The 16,786-nt window shown below is 51.4% G+C and overlaps 1 protein-coding gene across 7 annotated transcripts in view; it reads left to right on the forward strand.

Moving 5' to 3' along the window:
- The window catches only part of TMEM44 (transmembrane protein 44), a 36,398-nt gene that overhangs the window by 1,256 nt on the left and 18,356 nt on the right, over nt 1-16,786 (forward strand). For 3 of the 7 annotated variants that reach the window (XM_060639576.3, XM_060639570.3, XM_060639571.3), the window contains exons 2-8: nt 2,459-2,585; nt 4,302-4,395; nt 5,448-5,614; nt 5,797-5,883; nt 10,487-10,657; nt 12,569-12,697; nt 14,551-14,655. In XM_060639576.3, coding sequence (XP_060495559.2) covers nt 2,459-2,585; nt 4,302-4,395; nt 5,448-5,614; nt 5,797-5,883; nt 10,487-10,657; nt 12,569-12,697; nt 14,551-14,655 — 880 coding nt within the window. Of the gene's footprint in view, nt 1-2,458; nt 2,586-4,301; nt 4,396-5,447; nt 5,615-5,796; nt 5,884-10,486; nt 10,658-12,568; nt 12,738-14,550; nt 14,656-16,786 lie in introns of all 7 variants that reach the window. The other 4 variants (XM_060639574.3, XM_060639573.3, XM_081796598.1 and 1 more) reach the window with 3 other exon arrangements.

The raw sequence follows: 16,786 nt of genomic DNA on the forward strand, positions 1-16,786 counted from the left end.
CTGGCCAGTACCTGGAGCCATCTGGTCAGGTGGTCACCATAACCTGGGTTCTATGAAGTCTGGCTAAAGATGGCCTCCAGGTCTTCAGGTACCCTGTCCCAAGCAGGTGCAACCCAAGTATTCCCTGACAGAGGAGAAAGGATCAGCAACCCCGGGGAGGTTGGCACCTGCTCATCTTAGGCACTCTTAAGATGATATTTGATATTGTTGCAGAGATCTGGCAACCCCCCTACCCAGTCATTGGAAACCAAATAAAAAGACACTTAGAACATTTAACGTGGGCCTAGTGTTGCATTTATTAGCTCGTGTCTTCCCTGCCACAACCCCACGAGGGAGGGACCGTTATTACTCCCATTTACCACCCCCCCCCCCCCCCCGCCCGAGGAAGCTGGAGATTCTGACAGCTTTACTAACTTGCCCTAGCGAATGGAAAGAACCGGACTGCCAGACCCTTTTCGAAAGGGGCAGACTTGTGAGGATTAAACTGTCCAGATCAGAGGTGGACACCAACAAGCCACTCTCTGTGCGTTATCTCATTTGGTCCTCACAGCCGCCCTGAAGTCAGCAGTATTAGACATTTCCTGAGCTGGAAACTAAAGGTGGGAGAGGTTAGGTAACTCCGTTGAGAATGCCCAGCCAGTCAGTCTGATGAGAGCCAAATCTGCTTTTTCAGCCTGCCTCAGTCTGGACACACCCATCTGTTGTCAGGACTTTGCCATCCCTGAGCCTCCTCTTGTCCTTGGGGAATGTGTATCCTCGGAGCTGTGTGTGGCCTGGGGTAGGGTCAGCCTGGATCCCTCACCTGAGGGCTGGGGAAATGGCTAAAGAACAGCAGGGTACAGAGAAAGCCTCCACATGTGAAGCCAGAGGGTCGGCCATTAACTCAGCTGGTCACCATCGGCCTCACTTTTCTCCACTCTCTAATGGGAAGGTTGAAATAAACTATTTCTTTTCTTTTTCTTTCTTTTTCTTTTTTTTTTTTTTTTTTGAGCCTTTGTTTTTTTGAGAGACAAAGACAGAGCATGAGCAGGGGAGAGGCAGAGAGAAAGGGAGTCACAGAATCTGAAGCAGGCTCCAGGCTCTGAGCTGTCAGCACAGAGCCCGGCGCGGGGCTCGAACTCATGAGCCATGAGAGCATGACCTGAGCCGAAGTCAGACGCTCAACCGACGGAGCCACCCAGGCGCCCTGAAATAAACTATTTCTAATCTGAATCCAACTCAGAGAGTCTCTAGAGCCTTCACTCTTAGGCTTTGAATTGGTGCCAGGAGCCCAGGGCCTAGATGAAAGGTTGCTGTTCTCACTGTGAGCTCTGGGCTTCGTCTGACAGATCAGGAAATGTTCTGGAACCCAGCAGCCTTCCATCCCCATCCCCTGCTCCCAAGGGCCAACCCTCAGAACCAGGCAAACAGTCTAACCGTGAGGAGTGAGTACCACCCTGTGGTTGATGGAAATAAAACAAGAACTGCAGTTATCCCGGCCCAGATATGTAACGTGGAAACATCTAGAACAAAGTGTTTCTGAGATCTGATCAGGTGTTTCTGAGCGACCTCTGACTCCTTCCATCCTGTTGTGCCTTTCTGTGCTTGTTCTAGGGGAGTGGGGTGGGGCAGGAAGAGGGGAATAAGGGAGAGAAACCAGCAGTGGGCGACTCTAGGGAGAGGTCAGCCCAAAGTGCCATGGCATCTTCGAGGAGTTTTGCTCTCCGTGTATGTTAAGAACATGCTCGGGGCGCCTGGGTGGCTCAGTCGGTTAAGCGGCCGACTTCAGCTCAGGTCATGATCTCGCGGTCCGTGAGTTCAAGCCCCGCGTCAGGCTCTGTGCTGACAGCTCAGAGCCTGGAGCCTGTTTCAGATTCTGTGTCTCCCTCTCTCTGACCCTCCGCCGTTCATGCTTTGTCTCTCTCTGTCTCAAAAATAAATAAACGTTAAAAAAATTAAAAAAAAAAAAAAGAAGAACATGCTCAACTTGACAAGGGCCAGCAAAAGCCCAGCCACCCCACTGCACACATGAACTCCTTAGCAGGATTTCACTTTAATTGAAAAGAAACAAGTTGCTGTTTTAATTTAGGCAATTAACTATACTCTGCAGTTAACCACAGTGATTGGGTTACTTTTATAATCCACATGCTTCCTTTCAAAAAATAAAACCCCATAGCTAGTTTGTTAGCACTGAGTGGTGGGTCATGAACTTGAGTTGGCCAGATTTGTAGGAGGAAAGAAATGCCTCTTCGTTAGAGAGGCAGGTCTGGCTCCTGCCACGGGCTGGTTCTGGAGTCTTTGACCCTTTATTTTCCCATCTGTAAACTAAGTTCAAAAATACCTGCTGAATATCTGGGGGAGAGAGTGCCTCACGAGGACACAAAATCACAGTTGCCCTTTGCAGACACCTGCGTTGGGAACCCACTCATGGCTCCCGCGTTCCGTCCATACCCATCCATACCCCCGTCTGTCACCACAGGCTTCTCTATCTGAGGTGTACAAAGAAATCCGGACGGGACCAGTCAGCGCTGTGCGCGGCATGCTGCCTCCTGACCAGCCTGTGTGACACCATCGGAGCGATTCTGGCCAGACAGCTCACAATCCAGGTGCGTAGGGCCCACAGGGTGACAGTAGCTTCTGTCTAGTTCCCTCACCATTGAGGTACGGTCTCACCTCATGCCCGCGCCCCTGTTGGTCTGTCTGCCCCTGCCCAGTGCTCCTGCCCTGATAGCCACAGGGCTCACTGCTCACCTCCTTCAAGTCTTTGCTCAAAAGTCACCTTCTCGATGAGGCCTAACAAGAGCACTCGTGTAAACTTGTGCCCTCCCTCTACCGCAGGTGCTCCGGACTCCTTCGTCCTGCTCCGTTTTTTCCCAAAGCGGACCCCCACCCCCCAATACACCATCTATTTTACTGAGTGTGTCTGTTGCTCATTGAACTACTAGTGTGCCAGTTCTCCGGGAGCAAAACTTTGTATTCACTACCATATCCCCATCCCTTAAAACAGCAGCTGGCACATTGTAGATGCTCCATAAGTAGCGATTGTTGTGGTCATTGTTTTTAGAGCCTGGAGCCCAGCCTCAGTTCAAACAGGGGTGGCTGAGTGCTTTCCCAAGTGGTAATGCAGGCCTTGGGGCAAGTGAGAAACAGTTTCAAGCTCTTCTGAAGTCTAGGCCCTCAAACCTGTGTAGATGGGGCCTGTCCCAAAACACATATCCCAAAGGAATATGCCCTGGAGAGGCACCTCATGGGGCTGGCACCCACCCAGGTAGACATGGAGGAAGGCGGCCTCATGGCCGGGACACACACCTGGGAGTTCTAGACCCTGCTTCAAACAGTATTGTCTCACAAACAAACCACCTTTTATTCTGGGTGCCCATTCTCATTGGCTGCTGGAACCCAATGATGCTCAGCCCGAGTCCAAGAATAATAGCTGATGTTTATTAAATCCTTTGCTGCGGGGGCGCCTGGGTGGCTCAGTGGGTTGTGCGTCTGACTTCGGCTCAGGTCATGATCTCACAGTTCGTGAGTTCGAGCCCCACGTTGGGCTCTGTGCTGACAGCTCAGAACCTGGAGCCTGCTTCGGATTCTGTGTCTCCTCCCTAACTTGTGCTCTGTCTCTGTCTCTCTCAAAAATAAATAAATGTAAAGAGAAAAAAAAAATCCTTCACTATGTGCTTGGCAATGAGGGCTTGGCATGCATTCACTCATTTAATCCTCGAATTATATTAGGACGTAGGCTCTCTCCTTATCCCTGTTTTACACATGTGGACACTCAGACTTAGTGGCTGAACAACTTTGGGAAGGATCCAGTAAGCAGCAGTGGCAAGATCCAGACTCCAGAGTTTGCTCCTCACCACTGTTACACTGGCATAGTAGCTGGTGCGTTTGTGGGTAGGAGCCTTGTGCTTTCCTGCTTGCCGGTGCTGGTCTAAGCACTTTCCCTGTAGTGCTTCATGTAATCTGCTTAGCACTGAGAGAGGCACCATGACTACCCCTGTTTTACAGACGATGAAACAGAGGCCCAGAGAAGTCCAGCGGTTGGGCCAGAGTCACACAGCAAAGAGTAACCATGCACCGGAAAGACCGCGGCATGGGAAGTGGAGGGCGGGTTCTGCCAATGGGCCTCCATGTAAGGGATTGCTCGTTTCAGTGCCCCGTTCTCCTCGTCAGGCAAATAGAGGTGATAACCAGCCTTTCCTGGGGTTGGCAGGCGGCTTCGGTGGGAGTACCTCATCAGGGGCAGAGGAGATCCAGGATGACAGGTGCTGTGATTGCTGGAGAATGTTTGGACGCCATGACTCTATTTCCTTTGCCCCCAGGTTTTCACGGGTGCCTACCTAGCAGCTGTTGACTTGGTGAACTTTGTGTTCATCCTCTTCCCGGTCTGCGGCTCCAAGTTGAAGTCTAATTTGGGTGAGTGTGTGGCCATCTGTTCCTGTCTTCATTCATCAGTGCACCAAGCGCCTACCCCCTGTCAGGCTTCAGCTGGGTCCCTGCCAGGCACGGACACGTGAATGAGCTCGGAGACCCCACCCAGGGCCGAGAGACGGGGCCCTAAACGGTCATTAACGCTGCTTGCGAGGAGGTGCGTGCACACCGTGGGCAACCAGAGGGAAGGATGTGACGTTAGATCAGGGGCCACAGGGAAGGGTATTCCAGGTGAAAAGAACAGCATGAGCGAAGGCCAGGAGGATGGGTGTGCATGACTGTGGGGATGAACAGTGATATCTCAGTTTGTGAACCCGGGTTGGCCAAACACAGCCCCGTAACTTCCAGAAATGGATGCCAGGAATGGGTGCAGGCCACCTCAGGCAGAGTGGGGGCTGGAAGTTACTGAGGTAGGATGGGTCGCCCTGAGTATGCCGGACTGGGTGTTCTGAGAAGGGGCAGCCGTGTGCCCCCGCCGTGGTGCAAAAGGGGAGTGCTTGCATCAGTGGGGTAACGTAAAATCCCCGAGCTGCTCAGCGCTGCCCAGAGGAGACGTGTTCCTACTGCAGTTCTCGGAGGACTATCTGTCTCATATTTTAAGGAGACTTCCAAGACCGTGCTCCTTTTTGGCTCACAGCTTCAGGCCCTGGCACAAACACCGTGATGCATTCTCCAAAGCTGCGCCGGTTCAGCTCTGTGCCAGGCTCTGTGGAGATTACAGAAACTGCCGGCCCCCGGGGGGTTCCAGTCTCACAGAGGCAACTCTGTGTGCACAGACACGTGTGAAAAGAAAATGCTTTGAGGGCCGAGGAAGGAGAAGAGCGCCAGTCGTGCGAGTGGGTGGGATGAGGTGGTGGGGAGGAAAGATTCCTCCAACGGGGTGGCAGAGCTACGGGGCCTTGAAGGGTGGAGAGGATCTGGCCTGTTGAGCAACGTGGGAACCCGCTCTGGCATCGGAGATGGGTGCACACCGGAGATGCAGCTCTCCGCTGAGTTCTAGACCCCAGGGGCCTGTGGGATTTTGGTGTTTGTTGCAGGTCGGGGCTCCCGGGAGAGGAAGAGGAGGCAGCGGCTCAGGGCCAGTGTCTTTGCTCTGGCCCTGCCGCTGAGCCTGGGGCCAGGCTGGGCTCTCTGGGCCACCGTCCGGAAGGCATCAGGCCCTGTCCGAGGGCCCCAGCGGAGGCTACTGGAGAGCCTGCTGCAGGTGAGGCCGAGCCTGCCCAGGAGGGCGTGGGGATATGCATTCCCTTCCCTCTTCACGGCCCCAACAAATGCCCTGGGCAGGGGCAGGGGCAGGGGCAGGGGCAACCCTAGCCAGAAAGTACTAAAAGCCGGAAAGGATGGGCTGTCTCCTCAGGGCGCTGAGTGTATCACCTGTTCCCTCAGGACAACACCGAAATCTTCGGCTACCTGCTGGGTGCCATCGCTGCCTTCGGCTCCTGGGCTTCCCGAATCCCCCCGCTCTCCAGAATCGTGAGGCTGGGTCGGGGCTGGGACTGTGGGTCACCATGGCAGGTCTTAGGGCATCTGGGAGCGTCTTCTGAGCTCTGAGTCCTGCCTGGGGTGGAGGGGTTGTGTCGTGTGTGTGCATGTGTGCACGTGCAGGGGGTGGGGCGCCCACCCAGGGGAGGTCCTGAGGTCTGCGAGAGCCTCTCACAGGGGAGCGCACTGAGTTCTCTCCAGAGCAAAGGAAAAACAGGCTGTCAGGAAGAAGGCATTGGGGTTCGATAAACAAACATTCCACTAGGAGACAAGAAGGTTTTAGAGGAGAGAATCCTGCAGGTATTTGGGTTCCATCTGGGAGCATTTTGCTGCAGATGCTGTCCAGGCATCCAGGGTGAGGAAAGCCCTGTGTTGGCCAGTTCTGTAGGGGACTGGAGATGTGACTGGAGATGTGACGGGAGATGCTGTGCTTACCCTTGGGAAGCTCCCAGTCTCATGGAAGACACGGAAATGCAAAGCAGAATATTTTAAATGTTTATTTATTCATTTTGAGAGAGAGAGAGAGGGAGAGAGAGAATTCCAGCAGGTTCCACACTGCCAGCACAGAGCCCTACTCAGGGCTTGATCTCAAGAACCATGAGATCATGACCTGAGCTGAGATCAGGAGTTGGATGCTCAACCGGCTGAGCCACCCAGTCGCCCCAAAAGCAGGTTATTTTAATGCTCGAAGAAAGATAGAATCAGGTGTTAGGGGGTTCGCAAGAGGGAGAGAAGGCTCCTATGCTATTCCTATGAGTGAGGGTGAAAACTTCACACTGCCTGGTGGACGGGGCCAGAGACGCTTCCCGTTGGCTCCGAAGGGAAGGTGAGATTGGAGGAGGCAGAGGTGAGGGAGGGAAAGCGGAGAGCATGCGGGGAAAAGCCACTGAGGCAGGAAGAGCAAGATATCGTGGGTGTGCAGAACTGCTCTGCTGTGCCGGGAGGGCCTCCCTGACAGGAATAATGGCCAGGCCTAACACCGGAGACGTGATGGGCCATCACTAGGTCTAAAGAAACCACTTGCCCCAGAGCATCATTTAACAGCAGTTCCAGGATTTGGGGGGTCTGGGGGGCAGGTGCTTAGTTGATCATTGCTAGGAAGCTGATGCCTGTGCTGTCATGGCCAGAAACCTCACGGGTGACGGGGCCTCCCAGCAAAGGCGCTGCCTCCGGATCAAGGGAGGGGAGAGTGGGGAGCCCCTGGGACGGTGGGGCTCGAAGCTGCGTCACGTGAAGACCTTCAGAGGGGCTGGTACAGTGCCTGGCTGTATTAGTTTCCTGGGGCTGCCATTAGAAAGTATCACAGACTTTGAATAGCAGAAACGTATTGTCTCAAAGTACTAGAGGCCAGAAGTCCAGTATCAAGGTGTCCGCAGGGCCATGCTCCCTCTAAAGGCGCTAGGGAAGGATCTCTTCCAGGCCTCTTTCTAAATTTCTGGAAGTTCCTTGGCTGATGGCCGCGTAACTGCACAACTCCAGTGTTCGCATGGCGTTCTTTCTCCCTGTATGTGTCCTCACATGGCCTTCCCTCTGGTCGTGTCTGTGCCCAGGCTTCCCTTTCATAAGGACACGGTCATATTGGATGAGGGTGCACTCTAATGACCTCATCTTTAACGTGATCATCTGCAGGGATCCTATTTCCAAAGAAGGCCACATTCACAGGTTCTGGAGGTTGGGACTTCAACATCTTTTGAGAGAGGGGAACTCGGTTCAACCCCTGACACCACCCACCTAACATAGCCCCAGGCCAGCCCCACCACTGACCTTCACTCCGCTACATTTTATTCATGGCCTTGGTCACAACCTGAAATTAGCTCCTTCAGTTATTTACCAAGTTGGTCCCAGGTAGGACATCAGCGCCACGAGAGCAGTGGTCTTGTCTGTTTAATTTCCACTGTATTCCAGGTGCTGGGAGCCTGCTCATGGTAGGTGCCAGCACACTCTCAAATGAGTTACCTAAGGGGTACCTGGATGGGTGGCTCAGTCGTTTGGGCGACCGACTCTTGATTTTGGCTCAGGTCATGAGCTCATGGTTTGTGAGATGGGTCCCTGAGTCGGAGTCTGGGCCGACGGCATAGAGCCTGCGTGGGATTCTCCCTCTCTCTCTCTCTCTCTCTCTCTCTCTGCCCCTCCTCCACTTGTGTGCGCATGCATGTGTGTTCCCTCTCTTTCAAAAGAAATAAATGAACATTTAAATAATAATAATGATGATAGCGAGTGACATAATGTGGTCTGGAAAAAAAGAAGCTTATGGATGCAGGAACCAGAAGAGCCGTTTGGGGGCAGAAAGAGCAGCTTTGTTCTCTGTGGTCTTGGGAAATAGAAGCAAAACCAAGAGTGGAGAGAGGTTATGGTGGGTCCACATCCACTTATGGGTTTGATGCTTTGCATGGCTTCTGGCATATTGAGAGCAATTAGTATTATTATTCTTGCCTTAGGAGCTAGTGGACTCCCCATCACTAAAGGCATTCAAGCCTGATGGCCCCTTGGCAGGAAGATAGAGTTAAATTGTATTAAGGATAAAGTTGGGCAATCTCTGAGGCACTGCCAGCCTTGAGTATCTCTGGTTCCATAAAGAAGAACCCAGAGCTAGGGTCCCCTTATTAGGGAGAAACTCAGCAGGGTTTGGGGTGTTCTAGGCAGCCTAGCCAGCATGGCCTTGAACCCTAGATCCCCCAGAAGCTGCTTCTAATTTATCCCTGCTGGGGGTGCTGAGGAGTAGAATGGCTGGGTGGCTTAGGTGGAAGAAGTTTCCATTCTTTCAGGAGTGCTTGAACAGAGCAAGGGGCATGACCCACCCGCTGACCAGTATGGGGTTGTGCTGGCAGCACTGGGACCCGTCGCTGCTGCAGGAGCTGACACACATCCTGCTTCGAGCACCCCGCAATGGTTTCGCCAGGTAGCCACCCTGAGTTCTGTGTGACCAGCCAGATGAAGCCCACATGTGCTGGACAAAGACCTGCCGTATCTCCAGTCGGCAAGCCAGTCCCAGTGTTCAGCAGCTGCTAAGCACCTACAGCGTGTCCAGCGTGTAGGCAGACAGAACCCAACAGGCCCCAGGACTGACCAGGAAGAGAGATGGAGTTTTGAAGTCAGTGAGCTCTGTGCGTGGGTTGGCACATGAATGACGGCAGAGAGCCCACGCAGAACAGCAGCAAGTGTGAGTCAAGAGGCAGAAGGCAGTTCCCAGCCCTGACCCTGCAAGTCACTGGCCATCAGTGTCCTCTGTAAATGGGGGTCAGTAGCCTGGGGGACCCCTGAGGGTTTCTCACCACAACAGTGCTGTCTGGGACAGAGCCACTTCCTGGGCTGAGTCAGGTGGAAGGGGACAGGGCTGCTTCCCGGGCTGTGTCAGGTGGGAAGGGCCTCTGGGGCCGGCAAGTCAGGGGCCACCCTCCCCAGCCTGGCTGCTGTCTCTGTTAACCAGTCTTCAGGGCAAGGCTAAAAACAAAATAACCAAAAACAGGAAACCCTGGGAACCAAACCTGAAGAAATGCAAAGGAAAGTGTAACACTCCCAAGGAATCTTTTTGAGTTAAAATAAAAATGGGGAAAATCAGCCAAACCTTGCTTTTTCCTCTGAAAGTTTTTCAGTCTGTAGCTAATACCTGTATATCTCTAGATACAGTTATTTAATGAGTAAAATAAATTACATGTAATTTATACTTCTATAGATTTAAATATACTATGTTATTATATATAATTGAAAATATACAGTATTTGTGTATATACATATAAATGTATACATAAGGTGACTTCATACCTGTAAAGGGTATTTAAAATATAAATATTGAATATGTTTTTTTTTTTTTTAACGAATATTACCATCACTCTTTCTCCAAAAATATTCCCTTGGCTTCAAAACTTCCAGAATGTCACCTCTAATTTTCCTGACTTTCTCCGGCTGGCCAGGTTGAGGATTGGCGGTCGCAGGAAGAGAAGTCAATCCTTAGCTGTTCATACTTCATGAAAAGTCCCTCCCGTTATCCCAGGTGACACTCGTGAGCCACTACCCAGTGCCAGGGGTTAGGGGTGCCAAGATGGGCAGGACCCCAGCCCTGCTCTCAGGAGCCCTCTGTCTGTTGAGATGTGTCATGTGTAATGGAGCCTAGAATGGGAGTTATTCACCCCTGTTAGGGTGGAGGTGTATGGAAGACTTCTTTTTTTTTTTTTTAAGTTTATTTATTTATTTCGAGAGAGAGAGAGAGAGAGAGAGCGAGCACAAGTGGGGGAAGGGCAGAGCCCAACGTGGGGCTCGAACTCACCAACTTTGAGATCACAACCTGAACCGAAACCAAGAGTTGGACACTTAGCCGACTATGCCACCTAAGTGTGGGGGGGTGGGGGGTGGGTTTGTTAGAGTTGAGTTTACGCCAGGTTTTGAGGCATGAATAGGAGTTCACCAGGTAAAGGAAGCAGCTTGAGCAAAAGCTGGAAACCTAATAGAAGCAGCACCTTTGGGGACTGGCCATGGGCAGAAGGCTTGCGCTCCAACTTGCCAAGGGCAGGACCAAAGGCCTAGATCTTAGAATCCTGCTCCGAGGGGGCTGGAGGACAGCTGTGTTCTTGCACAGCTCCCTCCTCTCTCTGTCCAGTGCCAGGGTAAGGCATTTCCCTCCATCCACCTGTGGACCCGGCTCCTGTCGGCCCTGGCGGGCCTCCTCTATGCCTCGGCCATTGTGGCCCATGACCGGCGGCCTGAGTACCTGCTTCGGGCCACACCCTGGTTCCTGACCTCCCTCGGCCGTGCTGCACTGGACCTCTCTGTATCCACGCTGGGCCTAGGGGGCTTGACTGCTGGTGTCTCATCTCCCCCTATCCCTGCGGTGCCCTCCTTCCCTATGGCTAGATGGCACTCTCTCCCAGGGGGGCCAGGGAGGAGGTTTGAAGCCTGGGGCAGACAGATGCAATGGCAATCATTTGCAATTTTGTATTTTGTTCCCTTTATATATATACTATATGGAGCAATTATCTCTTGGCTGGAGCTCTGAAAAGCCACAAGGAGGGGGTGTGCAGGCCCCAGGAGCAGACCCAGGTTCCAGTCTCAGTGCTGCTCCTCACGTGGGCCGGTCCCCACCCTCCTGTGAACCCGTTTTCCTCATCTTTGCCCTGTCTTTCTCACAAGGCTAGGAAGGGGCTTTGCAAGCTGACCTGCCACGCAGGGGTGATCATCCCATTCTGTTGTCTTTGGCACTGGAACCTTGGGTTGGGGAAGCAGAGATCAAAGCTGACAAGGGCCGCCCTTTGTCAATGACTGCTTTCTGGTTCCCCAGGGGTTGTCACCTGATGTGATGACACCCCAGTGACCTTGACGTGAGAACCTCAAGGGCAAGCTAAGCTCAGACATTGGGCAGATAGAGAGGTGGACAGCGGGTAATTTGTGTATGAAGCACCTGTGGATTTATCATAAATAGTTTAGAAATCGCTAGAAACTGATTTTCTCCTGTGCTGTAGTAGTTTTCTGGGGCTGCCCTATTAAGTTACCCAACGTTGGTGGCTTGTCACAACAGAAATGTGTTCTCACGGTTCCAGAGGCTACAAGGCTGAAGTCCAGGCAGGGCCACACTCTCCCGGAGGCCCTGGGAGAGAATCTTCCCTTGTTTGTTCCAGCGTCTGATGGCTCCTGGTGCTCCTGGGCTTGGGGCAGTGTAATTTCATTTTTTACCTCAGTCTTCACATGTTCTTCTTCCCTTCACATAGCTCTGTGGATCCACCCTAATCCACTGTGACCTCATCTTAATTATATCAGCAAACACCCCCCCCTTTTTTTTAAAAGATTTTATTTTATTTTAAGGGGGAGATGCCTATTTTCTTTTAAATGTTTATTTTTGAGGGCAAGTGACAGCAAGTGGCAGAGAGATGGGGACAGAGGATCTGAAGCAGACTCTGCGCTGATGGCCCAAAGCAGGGCTTGAACTCATGAGCTGTGAGATCATGACCTGAGCTGAAGTCGGACGCTCAACTGACTGAGCCACCGGGGTGCCCTTTAAAAGATTGTATTTTTAAGTAATCTCTACACCCAGCGTGGGGCTCAAACTCACAATCCTAAGAGTTGCATGCTTTTCTGAGCCAGCCAGTTGCCCCAAGACCCTATTTTTTTTTGAAAGTTTATTTATTTATTTTGAGAGAGAGAGAGACAGAATGAGTGGGGGAGGGGCAGAGAGAGGGAGAGAGAGAGGATCCCAAGCAGGCTCTGTGCTGCCAGAACTCACAAAACTGAGACCGTGACCTTAGCTGAAACCAAGAGTCAGACGCTTAACTGACTGAGCCACCCAGGTGCCCCTCCCCCGGACCCTATTTTTAAATGAAGTCACTTTCGGAGTTTCCAGATGGATATGAATTTGGGCAGGGGAGGAACACTATTCAACCCACTCCATGTTCTGTCCCTTCAAGGGACAAGCCAAGCCCTTCAAGGAAGGTGTTTTTCAAAATGCTTTTGATTAACAAATATTTACTGAGTGCTTGTTGGGGGGCAAGGTGTTGCTGGCTGCTGAGTCCTTGTGGGGGAAATGTGGAGAAAGTCAGACCTGGCTCTGTTCTTAAATGAGCTCATGTCTGTTTTGGGGCCCACCCAGGCAGGATCATCTGGAGAGAGAGAGCCCTCGGGGTGCAGAGGCGAAGGTAGCCCTGGGTGGCTGAAATGCTGTGCTTTGTTGCACCTTAACTCTACCTCTCAGATCATTTTCCTTTCCTGGGTGATGAAGAGCAAGATGAGACGGGCCTTGGGGTTTGCCCCTGAAGCCAGAGGGAGTCCCGACACCCAGGCCCTTTTGACCTGCACAGACAAAGAGGAAGAAAGCCAGGAGGCAAGGTCTCGCCGGTTGGAAAACTGCTGGGCCCACCGGGGTCTGTGCGCAGAATGCTGGGCGTTTCTCGAGCTAGGACAGTTGGTCACTTTAAAAAACTACTACTATTTTTTATGAAAAAAAAAAAAACAAAAAAAACCCAAAACGCTACTGTTTATGCCCAGTGCTAAGGATGCCCTGAATAAATAGGATCTTCCACTTTCCCAACTACAACATATTTTTAAATGGGTTTTTGAGATCATTTAATAAACTTTAATGTATTTTGAGCAATGTAGACGAGATAGTTAAATGTCCGCTTAAGCTAGTTAGTAACTTCCTCATATATATAAGTTCACATACTACATAAATTAATAGGTTAATTTAGAAATAATATGATTTTACCTATTTCATAAAAACACGTATTCCTAGTTGCACATGCGTCTCTGACGTATACATCGTCACCATCACTAACACAGCCCTTTTTTTTCAGTTGATCTTGCCAAAAAGCTGATCTTTAAAGGTGCTGTTTACAGTAACATCCCCCATATACATCGTACCAGAAAATGTGTTTGCCTCCTTACCGATTTTAACAGGTGACCTAAGTAGGCAGAACTTACTCTAACTCTCAGTTTGTCTTTGTCAAAAGTCCTTGGTTCCAAAAAGCTGAGAAATTGCTTCATAATACAAGAGTGCTTATAAGGACTTAAACATAAGGCAGCTCCCTCTTTTCTAAGATAATTTCTTGAGGAAAAAGTCTCACCTGTTACCTAGGCTCCTCACTGTCCTTGTTTTTCTTCCAGAGAAGGTGAGTGAGTGAACTGGGTCCATCCCTTCGAATATTCTAGGTTTAACAATGTAATCTGACTGAGTTAACGAAACAGAAGATAGTGGTGGGCGCGGCCAAGGTAAAGGGGTTTATGTAAGAGCTTGGACCAAAGCTCCACATTCCCGTGGAGGCTCTAATGGGAGGTTATTTTCATTCCATTCTAGAAACTTGACGAAATTCTATCCCCAAAGGGAGCTAAAGTATTTAAAGAGAGAGAGCCCTGTGTGGCTTGACATTCTGAAGGGATGACACAGAGCCTTTGCAATGGCTTCCACGGTTCTTTACGAGCGATGGTTTTCAATGTGAGGTCCCCACACCAGCATCGCCTGGGAACTTGCAGGAAATGCAATTCTAGGGCTCCATCGGCTCTACCCAATCTTAAACTGAGGGTGTTTTATTTATTTTTTTTAATTTAATTTTATTTACTTTGAGAGAGAGAGAAAGAGCAAGGGAGGGGAGAGAGAGGGGGAAAGAGAGAATCCCAAGCAGGCTCAGCTCAGATCCTGACAAGGGGCTCAGTCCTAAGACTGAGATCATGACCTGAGCCGAAATCAAGAGTCAGACACTCAACCGACTGAGCCATCCAGGCGCCCCAGACTGAGGGTGTTTTAATAAGTGCACTGGGTGCTTCTGATGCACACTAATGTTTGAGAACCATTGCTTTACAAAAGCATTTAGCACCTGCTGCAGTGGTTCCCAAACTTGGCCCAAACTTTAGAATCATCTGCAGGGGAGTGAGGGCCTTTGAAACTCTCCAGGTCACGTCCATACCAATTAATCAGAACGTCTGCTGGGAGAGCTAAACATCAGTTGTTTTGTTTTCTAAGATGCCCAGGTGACTCCACTGTGCAGCAAAGTTTGGGAACCCCTGACCTACTGTGACATCAAAGACAGAGATAAGATACAGCTTATAGGAAGCAGAAAGGGAGATGGGCCATGAAAAAACAGAAATAATATTTTAGAGATGCTTTTGAAGGAACGGGATCTTGTTTTTAGAAAAAGTCTCCTGACTGAGAATTCTTTTTACCTCCCCATCTCCACTTGAAAGAATTCAGACTGGGTGCCTCTCACCACATTACCACCCTGCAAATCACTCAGGACAATGGCAGCCATCAGTCGCTACATGGAGCTGACCATCGAGCCCGTGCAGCAGGTAAGCGGCCGGAGTCCAGAGGGGTGGGAAGTGGCCATGGAAGGCTTCCCGGAGGAGGTGATACTTTAGCTGCAGGATGGGCAGGATGAGACAAGAAAGCATGTAAAAGGAGGCAGGAGGTCTCCAAGGCCTCAGTGGGGGACAGATGAAAGGGTGGAGAGGAGGCAAGCGAGAGATCCTCGTACCATGCCACCTGACTGTCATCCTGAGGGACAGGAGTCCAGGAGGCATCAGGACTAGAGACTCAGGGTCAGATGCGCCTGTTAGAGGTGTCTCTCAGGCAAGGTTGGGGGGCAGACCAGGGGAGAGGAGGTAGAAACAAGGCAGTCAGTGAGGGGCGCCGATAAGTCTAGGTGAGAGGTGGTGTGGCCTGAAGCAGGGGCAAGGCTGGGGCAGGTGGAGAGGCAGAGACCAAGTGGGGGGTTGGCAGGCAGAGTGCTGAGGGCGTGAGGGTGTAGGGTGAGAGAGGCTGAGGGCTCCCGATGACTCCCGGGGTTCCGGCCTGCACGCAGGGCTTCCCAGGAGCAAGAACGTTAGAGAAGTGAGAGAAAGAGCTGACAGGAAGTCCGCCCCGTCGTCCCACACCCACTGCGACTTCTCGTGGAGGTTTCCAGTGGCCTCAGGGTCACTAAATCCTGGGTTAGCTCTGTCTTTGTTGAGATTCAACACGCTCGGCCACCGGCTGCTTCTGGCTTATGGGGCGCTCGCGCTCCCAGCTCCCCATGCTTTCCTCCCCTCAGTGTTCAGTCTGGGCACCCGTCCCCACGTGGATTCTCACACTTGCGGTGTCCAAACAGAACGTGGGATTTCCATGCCCCCTTCCTCCCCCATGCTCTCATCCTAGGAAATGAATTCCTCTCCCCGCCCCCCCCCTCAGTGCATGCCTATGCCCGTCCTGTCCATGTGTGAGTCTCCTATTTATTTGGTGTAAAATAGATCCCACAGCCTCCTACCTCGTTTCCGTCTCCACTGTTAATCTTGTCCCACCCCCGCCACCTGCACCCTGCAGCCAGGAGGGGTGATTCCTTGTGTTCCTCCTTGGCTTGAAACCCTCTGGCTTCCCATTTCATACAGAAGAAACTCTAAAGTTACACAGACTTGCAAGGCCCCACGAGCCGAGCATTCCCTCTCTCTCTGACTGTGTCCTCGTCTCTTCTCTCTTCGTTCACTCCTCCTAGCTGCCTGGGATTTCCCTCCGTTCCTGTGCCTCCAGTGCTCTTCCTCCCCATTTTTTTTATACGGCTGCCTCCTTCCTTTCCTTCAACCTAAATGTCACCTTCTCCAAAAGCCACCCCCGACTGCACACTCAAAAGTAGCCCGCACCCCTCTGTCCTATTTCTCTATGTTAAATGTGCCTTTTTAAATGCTCTGCAAAGTACTTCTCGCTGTCTTTTACTTTTGTTTGTTGTCTGTCTCCTGCTGGGGTAGAAACTTTGCCTCTGTCTTGTTTGCCGAGACCCTGGTGCCTCGGGCCACAGGCCCTCAGTAAAGGATGTTTGGAGCGTAGCATGAAGTTCAGTGGTAGCAGCCGCCGCTCAGCTGCCCGTGGGACCTACGGGTGCTCAGAGAGTTTGGGCCTGAGAGATAGGTTTCAGTCTTTGCTGTGGTTCCTTGGAAAGTGGGTACAAGTAACGCTATGTGACATAAGTGTGTTCAGGGAGATTCAGCGCCTGCTTTCACATGCCCACAGGTTTGAGAGCCCATTTCGGCCATGAAACCCCTCTTAGATGGGAAGTCTGGGGAAGGCACAGGGAACCCCGGCAGCATCTGGCCAGTGTTTTGCACTAGAAATTTTTAAATCCTCAAACCTCAGAAACACAATAGTGCAAAACTTGCATTCACTCTAACGCAATACCTGAAGCTTGAGTGGATTCTTCCTGCAGAACAGACTCCATTAAAGAAGAGTGTGTCTCTCTTTCTCATTCTCTTCCACTGAGGCCTCTGGCACGTTTTTTTTGAGCAAATACTCGCACTTGGCCTCTTCCTTCCGTGTCCACCAGAGGGCGAGTGGTGTCCCCGAGACAGCTCCCAGCAGGGAGTCGGCAGCCTGGCCATCCAGGGCTAGGGGCACCCCTTCTACAGTAGCCTGTTTATTGAGGGTTATTTGCCAGTCTCTGAGAAAATAATAACA

This window comes from Panthera onca, chromosome C2, assembly GCF_046562875.1.
Source record: "Panthera onca isolate mPanOnc1 chromosome C2, mPanOnc1 haplotype 2, whole genome shotgun sequence".
NCBI classification, from domain to species: Eukaryota; Metazoa; Chordata; class Mammalia; order Carnivora; family Felidae; genus Panthera; species Panthera onca.